At 28.9% G+C, this 18,013-nt stretch overlaps 1 protein-coding gene across 2 annotated transcripts in view; it reads right to left on the bottom strand.

The window, feature by feature from the left end:
- Positions 1-16,474, bottom strand: part of LOC106677311 (PAX3- and PAX7-binding protein 1) — a 27,562-nt gene extending 11,088 nt beyond the window's left edge. Inside the window, exons 1-10 of one of the 2 annotated variants that reach the window (XM_014415142.3) lie at positions 15,969-16,474; positions 15,628-15,809; positions 13,813-13,936; positions 12,901-13,003; positions 12,380-12,528; positions 11,492-11,568; positions 11,202-11,392; positions 10,315-10,504; positions 3,738-3,864; positions 537-710 (exon numbers count right to left, since the gene is read on the bottom strand). In XM_014415142.3, the coding sequence (XP_014270628.1) occupies positions 537-710; positions 3,738-3,864; positions 10,315-10,504; positions 11,202-11,392; positions 11,492-11,568; positions 12,380-12,528; positions 12,901-13,003; positions 13,813-13,936; positions 15,628-15,809; positions 15,969-16,146 (1,495 nt within the window). In that variant the 5' untranslated portion in view covers positions 16,147-16,474. Of the gene's footprint in view, positions 1-536; positions 711-3,737; positions 3,865-10,314; positions 10,505-11,201; positions 11,393-11,491; positions 11,569-12,379; positions 12,529-12,900; positions 13,004-13,812; positions 13,937-15,627; positions 15,823-15,968 lie in introns of both variants that reach the window. The other variant, XM_067051673.1, reaches the window with a different exon arrangement.
- Positions 16,475-18,013: the final 1,539 nt, after the last annotated feature.

Raw genomic sequence — 18,013 nt, forward strand, 5'->3', positions numbered from 1 at the left:
TGTAAATTAAGAATTATTTACTATTTATAAATAAAATTTTGAAATATATTAGACGTATTAAATAGTGTTGTGCATAAATAGCATTGTGTTGATAAACAACATTTATTTAATCCCTTGTAGGTAGAATGAATGTTTTATAATTTTAAGTAATAAATTTAAATATTTGAATACTGGATAATTAGGATGAATTTTGTTAAGACATTAGAACAATGTACTCTAGATAAAACAAGCGCCAATTGTCATGTACTTCTAGTGAATGATATACACTAACGATACAAACTTATAGAAACTTTTAATTTTAAGTACAACATTGTGAAAATTAGTCACTCAAATTTAAATTATTTTTCTTATGAAAGAAATTAAAATTTGTTATTCTTTGAGGTTTATTTACATGCTTGGTTCAATACATACTATGTATAGTTAAAGTAGCTTTAATCAAATTTGTTATATTGAGGAATTCATTACGTTGAGGTTCCACTGTTTTTATAAAGTGCTATTTCAATTTTTAAATAATTACACAACCAATTTGAATTTACCTTTCTGAGACCTTATGGTCACAGCCTCAGCTTCTGTCATTTCTTCATCACTGGACATACCCTCCATGTGCCCTGTGATTCCTTTAAGCTCCCGAACCCTTTGTCGCCTTATTCTTCTCCCTTCTCTTTCAGCAACTCTTCGCACTTGAGCTTCATCTCTTTCTATCCGAATCCCTGGGAGGGAAGAAATTTAAAAAAAAATTAGTGTCAGCAAATAAACATTTCATTAATATAACAAAAATAATTACATATAAAAAAAAGAATTTAAACAAAATAAATAGATATTATGTATGTCTTACCTTTCCTCAGAACAACAATATTTAAAGCAATAACCTTTATAACAAATAAAATTATTAAAATATAGTTTGAGACTATGTGTTGTGTCCAAGAAAATTGATATTTTTAAGGGAGTTTTACAACAATCATTTCTGAAATTTTTAAATTCTATTTAAAATAAGTTTTAAGTTTTTTAAATTCATAAAAAATTGATCATTTGTATTAAATATGCATTACTTATAGATTAATATAACATATAAATTATTACTTATACAATGAGATATTCTCATCTGAATAAGCATGTTAAGCACAAAAAAGAACTGGATCCTCTAATATCAATGCCATTACATGCTTTCTAAGGTAAAACTAAATTACTTTTAATTAGTCATAAAAGTTTATAATCATGGCTACCTTACAACAACAACAAAAAAAATTATTCAACAACTTATAGTTAGTATTTCAACCCATAATATAGGTCTCCTTTTAATATTTTTTGTGTTCATTTCAAGGCGAGTTGAAATAACCTCAGAAATAATAGAAATATATAATTACTTTCTCTGCCATAAAATATAATGACATGAGCAAGAGGCAGTCAGTATTGAATCTGAGATGTCTCAGACACATAGGACAGGCTGCAATAAAAGAATAAAAGCTGATAGAATACAGGACCTCTTTGAAGCATTTCCATTTACATAAAACTTCAGCAATAATAGGACTGGAAAATAGAAGTTATATTTCTTAATATATCTCCCAATAATTGATGTTCAGTGAATGTTTTATCTTTAAAGTTGCAATCAGAAGTGCGTGTTTGAACCCAGACTAGTAAGGAGTTTAATTTATTCAGTGTTGGAAATTGAGAATAAACCTTCATTTATCCCACAGAATACCTTGACCAACACAGTCTGCAAGGAAAAGGTTGGTGTTCTATAAGATGTTTTTGATCATAACTTCAATTTCACTTCCATAATTACAAAACATTGAAATGAAAAATCTCTAATTTTCTAAATTAGCTATTAGAGAAAACATGTATACAATTTCAGCCTTTTAACTCTTTATAGAATATGGGTCCATAAATTGATGAAATATATACATATATATTCTCTTGGTTTTTATGAGAACAAGATGGTGTATTTTTCTTATTAAGGGGTTCTTACTACAGATTGAGGCTGCTGGTGATGGTAGAAAGTTGCAGGGAGATTTCAGGTCCTAAGTGGCCAATATTTCAACTAATGCCCATCAAGCTTCAAGACTGCCAACAAATGTTTTTTGTAGTTTTATTGAATGTTTTTATTTTTTCACTAAAATTGTAACGACTGTTTTCTTGTTATGTTGATTGCATATTTATTTAATAGAATCAAATGTTTAATCCGTTATTCACTTTTTATTAGCTTTCACGTGTTATTTGTGATCAAGGAATTTATTTGGGATTGCTACATTAAGTATAAAACAAATTTTACAATGGTAAGTCCTTGAAAATGCGAGTATAAAAATTTAAATAATTTTGCAATTATTTGGAAATATACATATATATTTTTTTATTTCAAAGTTAATTTGAGAATTTTAATTGCTTATATATTTTTTTTCATTATTCTCATTTTTATTATTTATTTCATTATCATCTTCCTTATGTTATTTTTATAATTATATTTAATTGAACCGTACATGATAAGTAATGGGTATTTCAGCTGGAGTGCGGAGATAATGAAGAAGTGTACAAGATGAAATAATTTAATGTACACACACTGTTTGATGTATCATCCATGCCACCATAGTTATAATACATAATGTATTATACTATTATGGCAATATGATCCTACAAGACTTCGACAGGTAGGACTACAATAGTCCAACAGGGTCCTCCACAACAGCCAACCTATCTCTACAATCTCTTTATCCCTCCCTCCAGCACATCAACCAGCCATCTGGCCTAGAAGTGTCCTCTTCTTCGTTTGCCATCTGGTTTCCCACAGGTCATCTTCTTGAGTATCCTTTGATCAGGCATTCTCTCTATATCTTATCCGGACTCTTTTCACTAGTGCCTCAATGTTGGGTTCTCCAAACAGTTCCATCAGCTCCTCATTATTTCTTCTCCAAATCCTATTCTCAGAAACTTCTCCCCATACGTCTTTTCAATACCTTCCTCTCCCAGGAGTTGAGCATCCTTTTTTTATTTTCTGGTCAAGACTATATTTCATACCTATACTTAACCACTAGCCTTACGATGATTTTGTATATAACTTTCATTACTTTGAAATGTGCTAAACTTCAATGTTCCTTGCAGTGAGGAATAGCATCTATTTCGCTTATAGAACTAAAACTGAGATGTCTGAAAGTTACTTCACTGCTCACTTCCTTTTCCCTTTTTGAACTTTTCATGCAGTCTTATTTTCATTAACTTTGAGGCCTAGTTTAGCTTCTCTTTCTTCGAATTCTTGTAATGTTCTTTGTAATGCTATTCGAGTGCAAGCAGCAATGACATCATCATCTGCATATGCCAGATGTTGAGACAGGTGACTGTAGATAGTTCCTCCTTGGTTAATTCTAATTAAACAAAGAGCTACTTCCAGAATTAAGTTAAAAAGAAAAGGGGACAAAGGATCAGCCTGTCTCAAGCCCTTATCCACTGAAACTTCCTGGGTCAGCAAATCTCCAAGCTTAACTCAACAAGTAACGTCATTAACATCATTTTAACCTAATATAGATACATAAAATAAATTATGGGAATTAAGTCCTATAAATGGTTAACTTCACAGGAAAGTGGTGAATGATTGATGAGTCAGTTAGTATGTCAATGGTTCCCCTTCAACATATTAATTATAATATTTTAAGGTAAATATTTACAATAAAATTGTTGTCACTACCTGAATCATATTTATAATCAACTAAAAATATACAAACAAATATAACACTTTTATTATAACTGACTTTGTGTCGTAGGGGCAAGCTCTTGTGCTTGGTCCATAACATCTTGTCTTCTTCGAGATACATACTCAGTAACTCTGCGTGAGAATAGAGACAAAATCCGCTGTTCCAGAAGACCAACAATCACAATCTATTAAAAAAGTAAAAAATAAAACAATTAGAACAACAATATATAATGAGAGACATTATAAGATAAATTTCATGAGTTTATAAAGATAACCCGTAGAATAATTATGAATAATATTATTACATAAGAACTGAATGAGGAATATGAAATGATTTAATTTCATGAAAAAAGAATTGAGTGTATAAAAAATAAACCATACACTAATGGATATAATTTTAAGTTATTAATGGTTCATTAATAAATAAAACTTGTACTCAGGACAATTTAGTTTTATTTATAAACAAGGTCTGGATTTTTATTAATTGTATATTTTATGGGCGTGCTTTTTTTAAACCGCTAATTAGAAATCTTTATGAATCAGAGTACCCACCCAGATGCAATTAACCAAGTTTGATTTTGCATATTTGATGATAAATGCATATATTTGCTTATTTGGACTACTTCATTTAGACTAAAAAAAAATTGAAATAATAAATTAAAATGGAAATGGTTCATATTAATTCAATTATAAATTCAATAATAAATCAAACACTACATTCCATTATTCTCTTCTAGGAATCGGTATGGATTTTTAATTTCCTGGAATTTCATTTCTCCTTCGTGTCAACAAAAAGGACCAATATCCTTTAATTTTAAGTGCATACAAATATGCTCCTATCACGTCCGTTTCTATAACATTAATGAGGTCTTTAAAGAAAGAGCAGTCTTTAATCTGCTATTGTTTTAGAAGTGGAACATAATTTCTAAAAACTTTTAGCAATCTTAATCATTATTTTTTTCTATCAAAATCAAAGTCGAAATATATATATATATTTTTTTTTTAAATTTTGAAATACAGATTACGTCACCTTTAGTTTGAACATTAATAAGTTTCTGATTTTTGAGTGTCAAGAGGTGTATTGATAAATAATTTATTTTTTTATTACTACAGCAATGAAATTTGATTTTAAAATGGATTTAATTGTTCAAGACAGATTCTTAAAAATAAAGCTTTCAGAAAATATAAATGTTGCTTCACCCTATGGAAACTTTAATTACATTCTTAATTTGATTGCTTTTTTCATAGTATAAAACTGAATAAGGTAATTCATAGAATTATTAATTGCGATACGAGGATTTTCGATATTTTGAATAATTCCTTACCGATAGAGCCTAACTGAGAAACTGTTTTATTTTTCTAGAACAGTAGTAAAAATATTGGAATTATTGTGTCAAATATCATGTGGTGTTAGCTTTCATTCAGTCATTAATTTGCTCTCTAATGTAATAAAGGTATTTTACATTAATGAAATGTTTTTTTTATTGTCAATAAATTGAAAATGGAAGCTATATTTCAAATCGTAGAAGATGCAGTGGGCTATTTAAATTACCTAAATTCGTTGAGTGAGAGTGAAACGTGAAATAGTTCTGATCAAGAAAGTCTGATAATCATTAAGACTCCTGATGCCTAACCCTCTCTTTCCCAAGAAAAAACCTTTTCTTCTGAAGACTAATTATCTTCTTGCATTGCTTATCAGAAGAAAGCGAAACGGCCAAAAGCTAATCCCAAAAAATCCACTAACTGGAGCCAAAGAACCAAATTCGATTGTAATATTCTGTCAGGACAGTACAAATTTTCAGCTTCCCAATGAAGGTGTGTGCATTGTGGCATAAACACAAAATATAAATGTAAAGTGTGCCAAATACGCATTAATATTTATTGTTTTCCACATAGGGCTATAAACTATAATAGAATCATACATTTTTTAAATGTTCACTTTTATAACAATTCCTTATTTTGTCTATCAGTTTACAAACATTTATAAAATTATTTTTTATCAATATTAATAAAAGCAACATGCTTTTCTTATATTGAATATTGAATTAAAACTTTTAAGAAAAAAGTTACTTTTTTCATTGTATAACATAAACCTGCTTTTGTTCCACTTCTGGAACATGTTGCAAAATTATCAAGGGAATTTTTTTTAAGGGACTACCAAAACTGAACCGTATTGAGACAACATACAGAAAAAATTAAATATCTACTGGGGCTAGAGGGCAGCATGTAAACGGATAACTATAAAAACATTTAAAATGACAAAAATTAGGATTTACAGAACCAAATTCAGAAATACATCTTGTAATAAATTTTAATGCAGAACATATAACGAACTAATTCACTTGTGTTTTCTTTATATTGTCCACCTCGTCAGTTAGTTTTAAAATGTAATCATTCTTAATTTTCTTATATTAATAATTTCAAATTTCTATTACTTTCATAATTTAAATATTGTCTCACACCTACATATAAATTTACGTAATTTCTCTTTAACTTTTGGATATGAACATTTAAATACCAATTTTAATTAAAACTCCTCAGGATATTAAGTTTACAAGATGTGTTTTATTTCATTAGAAATTTTATATTGTTTATAAAAAAAAATTTAGATACACCTATTAGGCTTTGAAGACTAGCAAGGGTAAATAACATGGTTGAGGAAGAACTTCAGTATTTATGGCAAAGGTTCCTAAGCCGAAAATTGAAACATGTGGAAACTTGGGACAAAGAAGAAGTTTTCCATGAAAGACAGGTTACTTAGAATATATTTTGAAGTAACTTTATCATGCACTTACCAATTAAACCCTTTCAACTAAAATTAAAAACATCAGGAAATGTAAACAATGAAAATGTTTTAACAATAAGTCATCACAAAATATGTGCTACCAGATCCTCCTGTGAACCATTTAAGAGACTCTTGCGGTCCACCTATGTTCTGCAGATCATGAGTTGGAATCACTGACTTAAACCATAAAAATCTCGAATAGTATACTTCTACAATTTAAGAAAACCTAAGTCCAAGACAAATAAACCACCCTCAGACTTTTGATGCCTTTGGTATACTCACATACAAAGCACCACTTCTGATTAATTACTGATAAATCAATTATTAATTTTATTTTTTGTTTTACTAATTTAACAAACAAAGCTGATGGTTCTTTAAATTGTTATTCAGGAATATTGTTGTTGTTATTCAGGAATATTATTATTATTGTTCAAGAATATTGTTAATCAGGAATATTGTTATTCAGGAATTTACAATTATTGAAGTGAAACTTCTTTACCAATGCCCTATAACTCAAGAAAAAAAAATTATATGGGAGAAAGTTGATTCTGTGATATGAGGAACCCCTTGGGATAAAAAGGTAGTGGTGAGGGGCTAAAAATCATAGCTAAATATTATACATTAAGGAAATGTTCAATATTTCATCCTCTTTGTCATGAGCTATACTCAAAATTGTATCTTGACGCTAAACCAAGAAAGAGAGGCAAAAAGTGGACAATGAAGTATGAAACGAAATGAAAAAATAATGAATGTTTGAACATTTGAATTAAAATATATTGAAAACTAAAAATTGAAGTTGGATACAGTGAGAGGACGGTTCAGCATTTCATCCTCTTTGCAATGAGCTGTAAATTGTATCATGATGCTACATGGAGATAGAGAAGTGAAAAGTGGAAAAAATAGTACCAGAAATGAAATAATAACAAGTTTTAGAACATTTGAGTTAAAATATCTAGAAAACTAAAAATCAAAGTTGCATAATTACATTTAAATAAGAACATTCAATACAAACAAAAATAAAAATGTTATTATATTTATGTAAAATAATTACCATTATAAATAAAACTTTAATACATTATTTTATTTCCAGAAGTTTCACTTCTATCCCCCAATCTCAAAACTGCCACAACCTTTTTTTAATTATTAGTAGTCAAAATTTGTTAGAAGAGAATGAAGTTAACATCATAGATCTAAAAATACTGGAAGCACTATTCTAGCTTTTAATAGTTTCGAGACAAAATAGAAATACTATGATAGTTTCTAAGAAATACACTGTATGTTCGTTTTTCTTTTGTTCATTACAGAAATTGTAATGTTCATGACTGGCATAAAACAGAAAAATATTAATCTTAAAAAAAAAAGTAATCCAACCAGGTACATTGATGCAAATATGTCCATAATTTTACTTAACAATGCTGTGCGGTATAGAATAACCATCATGACATGATGGAGAAAAATACAGATATATTCAGACAATTAATATCACCACAACATTTGAGCTATGATAATCAAAAGTTATTTTTTTTTTTATCTAAATTATTCTATGTAATTGATTAATGAATTTGAAAGGAAAAAAAAAACAGAATTATGGCTTAACATTTTTTTTCAGTTCTAAAACAGAAGATGTTTTTCCTTTTTGCTCATGCAATTCCACATGATCACATTGAACTGGCAATTGAATACACAAGATATTTTGAATTGATTAAACCAACCAAATACTCGCATTGGTGGTACATATACTAATCAAGTCATATAAAATTGTTTAGAGAATAAAATTTACATCCAAGAAAATGTCCAGCTCTTCTTTAAACAGCTAGTAGCATAAATTATTAAATTTATCAGCACCAAAGCAGGGTGTTTTTTATTAAAATATTTATTCAAGAAACAGTAAAGGTAATTTACTGTGCATTAATGATAATAGGAGTAGTGGAGAATCAATAATAATTACTGAAATTCAGATCTCTATGGTTAAATATACAGAGAAGATCATCAACATAGCCCCTTTAAATAAAGTATGATCAAACAATTGAAAAAGAAGTGTTTTTAATTTTTAAAAGTCTTTCTAATATTTTGGAGCAAAGGAAATACTTAATAGGATGTAATATAGAATATAGAACAAAAATTTAAAAAGTAGTTTTTTTTTTTTCACAAAATAATCTTTTTAAAAAGGGTGACGGTAGCAGCGTGGTAATACACCTGTCTGCCAACCCAAAGGTTGCGAGTTCGAGTCCCCGGCCCTATCCAGGATTTTTAAGCTTATAATTATACAATACTAACTCACAGCCTAAATAATGGAGAATAAGACAGTCATTAATGAAATCCTTTTAATTCCAACTGGCTATTAATAATGTTATATAATTTAAGCTCACTGTAACGTTCATATCTTTCTTTGTAAATTTGAATAACAAATCTTCCAGTCATTGTTAATTTTAAATATGATGGTATAGTTGCATACAAATAAAAACATGAAATTAAAAACACTTCTTTAAATTTTTATAATCTTTAATTAAAATATCATATCATAAGCACTGTAGTGATATTTTCATCTATAGCAAAGTAAAAAATCAAAAATATTGACTGCTGCCATGAACAGTAAATAGACATTAGCAAAAACAATGTATGAAAATAAGAAAAGAATTTATTATTGAGAATAGGATTAATATTAGATAATTGCAATATATAAAAATAATAAAAAAAGAAATTATTATTCTTTAAGTGTATAAAAAATAATAATATAAAATAGCCCTCGAAATGATTTAAGTTATAAATTAAAGTTATGAATATGAACTATTATAAATTTAATTGGAGAAGTTTGTTGGGGGGTGTGGTCAGCAAAGAACAACATAAATAAACAAAACCATATTTATGTATTTTATGCCGACGTTTCGACCTGTTTCAGGTCTTCATCAGGGGTTATGGCGTAGAAGGTAGGCCTGCAACTGTTTATTTATGTTGTTCTTTGCTGACCGCACCCCCCCAACAAACTTCTCCAATCAATAATCTACGGTCAACTATCTACACCTTATTATAAATTTAACTTATGAATTATTTGTGATTTATAAATAATTCCTTTGATATTACATTGACAGTATTAATTTGCAATTAAATAGTAAATAACATTTATTTGATCTTTTTTATGCTACTTGAACATTTTGTGATTTTGGATTGTAAAATTAAATATTTTAAATAACACAATATAAAATTCTCAAGACTAGCCAAACAATGGTGTTCTGTTAAAAACCTGGATATTACTGTTGGCATTTGTTTAATAGTATGCATTACTTACTAGAGCTTATAAAGCTTAGTTACTTAAGATTTTTTTAAGAACCTGAAGAATACTAATACTAAAAAGCAATAAACATAATTTTTTTTTTTAATTAAAAAGTCAACAATAATGATTTTTGTATTAATTTAATTTATGTTAAAATTGTTTAAGATTAATATAATTTAATTTTGTTTTTTGTTATTTTTTAAATGAAATAAAAAATGTGTTGTCAGATGTAATTTTTCTTATTATTTAAATACCTATTAAAAGAAAAATTGGAATATAAAGAAAGTTAATATAATAAATAGATTTATTTTAAATTCATTCAATTGATTTGTTTAAATATATTCATATTATACAAATGCGGTCTAATAGAAGATTGATGGAAACAAAAAAGATTGTTATCATATTATTATTAAATATTCAACTATATAAAAAATAAAAATAACACTACAGTACTTTTTTATTGCAAAAATATTTAATAATTTAATGTGTTTCCCCCCAAAAATATTTTGAAGGGGAAAAAAAAGTTTTTGTTTGATCATACAATGGTGACCCGCCCGTAACAATACGAAGGGGACCCACCTTCTCGTCTAGACACTCTACCAAGTCAGTGACATACCCACGCAAGTCTTGGTAAAATCTGAACCGCTCTGCCCTCCTTGGACCTTCTTCCTTAATTCTAATACATTCCCGCTTTAGGGATTCAATTTCATCCTTGGCAGATTCACAGTCTAATTGATGTCGTCTATGAACTTCATTTAAATCTGATAATCTAAAAAACCAACATTTATTAATCTTAATTTTATATTCTCAAAAAAAAAAAATACTAAATAAAGGAACTCATTACTCATTAACACTGGAGTTAAGGTATGGGAAAACCATCACAAAATTTAAATTAAAAAAAAAATAAGAATCGGGTAATATTAACAAAAAAAAATACATAGCTTCAGGAAACATTCATTCAGTTGAAAAATTCTAAATCAAGACTGGTTTGTTTAAAAATTTGTAGAAAACTGACTTTACTATGAATTAAAACATTTAGAAAATTAATAGGACTGTATTTTTAATTATTACACCAAGATTTTCTTAAAGAACAGCACAGATTAACTAATCTATTCTTGGAAAAAAGAAATAATGAGTGAAGTAATACTATAATAAATAAAGTATAGTTCTGATCTGTGATGAATAATGTTTTTGATGTAAACTGGAATAAGTAATCATTTAAAAAATATAATATATTAATTAATTTTTAAACTTTTTAGGATCATAGAACAATCAAATTTATAGTGAAAAAATTAAATAATTATTCAAGTTGCAAGTTTTGATAATGATATATATCATTTTTAACCGGACAAGCATAATAAAAGATATTTTATAAAATTTAAATATCCATAAATAAAAATGATTTTCAGAACTTGTCAAAGAATGCAGCAGTGAAATCCTTAATAGAGAACATATAAGAATTCTACCTGTCTTTCAACTTTTTAATTACTTCCTGAGGATCTATAGCACCAGTCGAGGGCAGCGGTGGAAACACCATATAAGGCTGTTCAATTTGTGGCATTTGGTCTACTATTTCACAAGTTGGGACCATACTGATAGGTAAACCATTGCCTACATACTGTTGGTAATACATATTTTCTTGTTGAACAGCTGCAATCTAAAATGAATAATTATTAGAATATCAATTTATTTTATTAAAATGATTAATTCAAAATGTACTAACTGTTATTCATTTAACAGATTTATAAATTCTAACCTGAGCACCCGTAACTCCTTTTCTAATTTGTTGGGCTTCCCATTCATCATCCTCACCTTTATCACTCTCTGTTGAACCTAAAATAATTAAAAAATATCTCTAATGAAAAATAGATTTTCATACTGTAACTAGTAATAATTTCCTATTATTCAATTTATTATTATTATTATCATACAGTTTAAACACTATTCAATAAATTAATATTATTTTCCTTTTTGTTCAAATGATAATCAAAGTGATATAAAAATATAGATGAGAGAGTCAAAGGATATGATTAAAAAGAGATGCATTTGAGGCTTGTAGCAGTCTATCAAGGCTGTTTTTTAGTTCAGGAATTCTAACCACAAAAAAATTCAGTATTAAAGCCCTGCCAGAATATTTCAATAAGAGCTGATATTAAGAAACATTTAGTTTACATTGATATAATGAGATTAAATTAAAAAAAAAAAAAAACACCAAAAAATATTAATTTTGTTGTAGAGGACCTAATGTGATCAATAAAAATTATGCGTACATGATTATTAGTAGCATCCACAGACATATTTACAACTGCTGACTGTTGTCAGATATATAAGCACTTTTTATGCACATTAATTTGAATACAGTATCTAAACAAATTTGCCCAGATAAACCCTAGTCATGCGAGCCAACATCTGCATTTGCACGTGATAGCAAACAACAAAACTTCTAGCTGGCAGACTCCTTTGCAAGGTTCATTAGAACCCACCATAAGGTTAGTACAAACATTATTAATACATTTATGTTTATACATTACAGAGAACACTTTGTTTCATTTTTTTTTTTTTGGCCAATGAAATCTTTTTCTCTTGTATATACATCTGAAAAGAAACAATTTAAATATAACAAATTTTTAAACAAACAAGTTACCAATTTCTTGTGCTGCATCAAACTCTGCTTTTCTTCGAAGCCTATCTTCGGCAACAGTATGAATCGCCATGTTAATTCGTTCTTCTTCGCCATCACTAGCATCATTATCATCTTCTCTAATGAGACGGGATTTGCTTTTATTTTCATTCCTAAAAAAAAATTGATATAAAATAGCAATACCTCAATTTCATCAATACCAGGAGCGCTTATCCATGGTGTATGTTACATGCTTCCCTAAAAAGAAATTTTACTGCCCTCCACACACATAAAAATAAAATTGGATCCATATATTTTGTTCATGTTTATATAGAACAAGTATAGGATGCATTAGTGTTTTCTCTTGTTCTTTAGATTAAAAGTTCCCCTTAAATGCTAAAAGTTTGGTTCTCCCCATAAAAATACAAATCTATGTAAAAATGAGAATGGGATGCACTTAATCTCGGGATCAGTAAAACTTATAGTAAAAAAATCAGATTGAGTTTAAGACAGAAATATATAAATAAGTAAGAAAGAAAAATTACCTTATAGTATCATCTGGTACTGGTAAAACCTCACCCATTTCTCTGACATGCTGTCTCTGTTTCCTAGCTGCATGTATGGTTGCTGCGTCTGGAATGGCACCTCCTGTAAAAGTACCAGAACTAACCATTAATTTCCATTAATAACTAGTCAATTCATTCATTTAATAAGCCATTATAAACTGAAATCAATTATAAGCCAAATGACATATTTCAGTTAGTATATATGTCTATCTCAAGCGATTCTGTAAGAAAGGACCACTGTTAAAAAGGACCACAATCCCATGAGGCTGATGTTTGCCCTAGAATAGCAATAATGTGTGTACTTGTTGATAGGAAATGAGAAAATAATTTACCATTATTGTAAGTTTTAGCCTAACACCATTAAGTGATTCTTACACCAAACCTCAAATGAGAAGGATTAGTTTAAATTTTCCAAGAAGAGACCAGCAAATAAATTTTCAGTGACATTCAAAGAAGCCGTACCATGGTTGGCCAAGCCAGTACAGAATATGATTTTAAGCTGGAGAGGTTAGGTAATGTTTCCAATGAATTGCAAATTATTTCCTACAATTTGGCAACAAGAAGAAAGAAAATCCTCAGATTTACTAATGAAAATACTTAAGAATTAAGTAAGAATGAAGAAGTAATTAATACAAACCTTTTCATCTTAATAAGTTATAATAAGCTAGGAAAAAAGTTGAAGACTGATTCACGACAATGGAATGGTGGCCATAGCCACACAGTAACAGGCACAATTTACTAAACCAAAATACTTTATATCAAAAATTCCCATAAAAGGTATTTAAAAAAAATTCAAAGAAATGTAGAAAAAAAATCTGGTACTAATGAGTTTATGGACCACTGCCAGTATCAGAGTTTATTCGAATTAGGCCAAACAATCTGATAACTTACTTTTTAAGAGAAGTTTCACAGAATCTGATTGTTTAATAAAATGATGAGCAGAGCTATCTGCTTCTTCTTCAGAACTGATTCCATCAGCTTCAGCAGCTTCTGCTTCACGTCCATTAAGAATTGGCTATAAAACATAAAAAGAAACATGTTAGTAATGCTTTAAACATTCAAATTATGGTTACATACACAAGTTTAGAATTTTTTGAAACAACACCCATAATTCAATAAAAAATTAAAGCTTTAATTATTATAATAAAAAAAAAAGTTGAATACATGGGTCATTCTCCAAATTTGGTGCCATTTAGCTACAAAAAGTTTTTGAAAATTAAAGTCAATTGATTCATTTTTTAAATTTTTTATTGTCTTCATGAAATGCTCCTTGCCTCCCGAAGCAGGCACATACATAATATAATAGTTTACGTGATTTTGGTTTATAAACAAAAAATATTCTACCAATTGACTCACTACTAAGAGGTGATGAAATGAAATAGATTGCCTAATTACTGCATTAATTCTAATTGAAAATATTTATTCAGTAGAGATCAGTCTCAACTATTTTATGTTATAGGATTTTCAACATTAAACATAGACTGAAACACTACCAAAAAACTTGTCCTTCCTAAAAATACTTGTAGTATATGCACTTTTCACTATTATCACATCTAGTATGATAATAAAACTCAATATAGAACATAATATTCAATTTTATATACAAACATTATTTTAAACATGTTATACATACAAACACCATATGCTTAATCAGGATATAAAGTAACTAACAAAAGCTTTTAGTACAATTTTTTTTTTTATTGACTACACTCCCATAAAAAAATACTATTCTTCTTTTATTTATTTTTTTTTTAGTGAAATTTAGGGCATATAAGATGATTAATAGTTCCTGGTTTATTGATTTTACAAACATCAGTGCCTTGAATAACCAATTGAGAATCCCACTTGTCAAAGTCAAGGGGTCCTAGGCATGAATATTAAAAGAAAAAGAAATATGTCTTTCCATTCCCATTCTGCTCACTCCTTAGGCCCCTAAAATTCCCATGGAGGCCAAAGAGAGATAAATCTAATATTTTTATCAATGCACTCAAGAGAGGCTTAAAGAAAAATAAAAGATAAAGGTGTACATAAGAGGCCCCAAAATACAAGAACATGTGTTTTCTGCTTTCTTCTAATGTGTCCTTTAAATCAAAATATTTCTTTTGGGAAGATATATTGGAGGGCATTTTAAGAATGAGATAGAAAGTGACCGGAAACCATATAACAGAGGTAAAAAGTGTTGTTTGTGTGTTTGATCTAAAATTGAAATTATGTTTTATACCAATACTTAAGACAGTGCTGAAAAGATTGCAGCTATTTTTTTTTTTTAGTTTTCCTACAAATGAAACTGTTTACATACACCTATGAAATCTCAGCCTCATTCTAGGACAGGATAAATAAATGATGAAATAAGAATTATTTACTTTATAACTAGATAAAGATTAGAGGCTTAAAATGAAAAGGAAATGTAGGTATCGAGGATGATAATAACAGAAAAAATAACATCATTTGCATTCAGAAAACCTATTATTCTTAAAAAACTATAACTGAAATAGCACTAAAATTGGAGAATGGCTCACATCATTTAATTAGCAAATAAAAGTAGAGAATGCTACAAGGAAGCATACGAGATTTATTATTATTTTTGGCAAATAAATTTGACCGGATATTCTAGGCATTAAAAGTTCTTTAAACAACTTGTCAGTAATCACTAACCTACCACAGAATAACTCACTAATTAATGAAAAAATAAATAGGTATACTAACAAAAGTATTTTTCAACTTTATTATCACATCATCGTCTAACTGATTATGGATAGGTTTTTCCTGAGTATTGTTTGAGCTACCATCTGTTTTTTCCTTTTTCTTCTTCCTTTCCTTTTCAAGTAACTTTTTAATTTTTTTACTTTGAGTAGATTTCTTGACCTTAAAAACCTCCCCATCATCGCCTAAAAGATAGACCTACTCCATTACACACCAAAATACTTTAATATTAAACTAATCAAAAAGTGTAAAAGAATGCAACATTTTATAACATTCCATAATTATATGTGAACTACAAAATGTTTCAATAATGGCACCACACAGAGCTATAATAACTGGCAAACCTTCATTCAAGTCTTCTCCAAAACTTAATAATGGTTGATGGACAACCGGTTTTTTAGTTTTTTTCTGGGGTTTATCCACAGAACTTGAAGAAGCTAGTTCAGGCTGTTCATTTTCACTATCATCATCCTCATTACCCCTGGATCTGAAGTTTCTTTTGGGTTTTTTAAATAAAGACATTTTGTAGATAGAAAGTAACTTTATCAATTAAAGTTTATAATCAGTCTGAACTGTATAATTAATAAACTCACAAGCAATTTCATAATTTACCAAATTTAATTAACAAATAATTAAAAGTCACTTTATTTTAATGACCGAGAACACTTAAACCACAATACTCATTGCCGTCCTCATTTTCAACATGAAAATTCAATATCTTAACAACCTTCTAAGAAGATTACTTCAAAAGAATAGTATTTGCTGAATATAATACAAACGATTAAAACAATAACAAAAAAACTCCGACTTGACACACAAAACTACCTCACAAGTAACCCAACACATGACTTAATTATCAAGCATACATCAATACAGTGTTACCAACAAATATTCAATTTACTTAATATACTTAACAAGGCAAAGATTAACATCGGAAGAAAAAATTTAACATTTTGAAGCTATTGAATTGTTTTGTTATTTACGACCCAAATTATTTAATAGTAAACATAATTCCGTAATTTTCTAAAACTGGGGTTAGCCAATTATTTTTAATTGATACTTCATTTACTCAAAAAATGTATAGGCACTCTTCATTCATTGGATTGTGGTATACCGAGATTTATTTTGGGGCACCATCATTAAATTAATTTGGTAGATAAATGTGAAATCAATGCATCTTTACCGAGTTCTCAATCTAAAGATCTTCTTGGGTTGTGAAATCGGACCCTAACCACTCTTTTATTGCTCCAAAAGTTTATTGGTCTTTCTGTTAGATTTAATGCTTTATCTCTATGTATTTCAGAACGAGAGGGATATCTCTGTCATAGTGGAAGCTATATGGTCTCCATTCCAACCCTGGGTTAAATAGTACATTTCCAGAAAAGAGTGGCTACTTCTAGAGTTGGTATGAAAAGTCCATGGGAGGCTGTCAGTAAAAATTTGATCTGTTCCTCGGTTGAAAAAAAAATTAATTGCAGAAAATCATAGATCATTTTTTCACCAATGCTGGAGGAAATGGTGATATAAAATCACACCTATCAATTATACTCTCAATCAAAGGCAAGATTTAAATTTGTAGTTTTCAAGCTAACAATGTAACTAATCAAGCAACGAAAACCGAATAAAAGAGACAAAAATTGTTGTTAGGTTCTTATTGGAAGATTCGGAAAACAAAGTCTTACTGCTAATAATTGTTATCCACTGGTAAAACTCAGAGTGAGTCAGCACCTTTTGTTACTTTCGCAGGCCAGCCGTCTCTACTTCATGTGACAGCTCTTTAATTTCTCATAAAGAAAATATTTCTGACACTTTTATCCACAAAATCAAGTGACCTTAATGAATGTCTCCCTTACCTTGGATATGCAGTTTTCCTTCCAATAGCTTTCGAGGAATCTCTTCTTTAGGGATTTAACCTGATAACATTTTCTGCTGAGCGATATCAATTACATTTAATGAATTGGAGCATGATTTTCCTATTGCTTGCCGTATCTAAAAATTAACAACACATGTGAATAGAATATACTTCTGAGAATTTTTCTCACAAACCTTAGTAGTAGCTGTTTCTGGTTCCTGATGAGAGCACTCAGACGAATTTGTTCTAATGAGGGTACAGGCTAAATTTTGTTTTCCAAGATAACGCTTTCTTTTTGAAGTGCTTTGCAATCCACTGATATCTAATGGGTGCATTAGCAATAGCATAGATTAGCTATCAGTACTGTTCTATTAATTAAATTTTGTATAATAATTTACTAGTTCATCTAAGAAGGAAGATATATATAAACTCAGTCATTCTCCAAAAGGTGAACCCATCTGCTTTAACTCGGGAGGCTGCATGTCCCAGTTCATCCAATCCGTCATTATGCATCACATTTCCTCCTCGATCGACTAT

Source organism: Halyomorpha halys, unplaced genomic scaffold, assembly GCF_000696795.3.
Source record: "Halyomorpha halys isolate HHAL.00 unplaced genomic scaffold, Hhal_1.1 Scaffold94.1, whole genome shotgun sequence".
Classification (NCBI taxonomy): domain Eukaryota; kingdom Metazoa; phylum Arthropoda; class Insecta; order Hemiptera; family Pentatomidae; genus Halyomorpha; species Halyomorpha halys.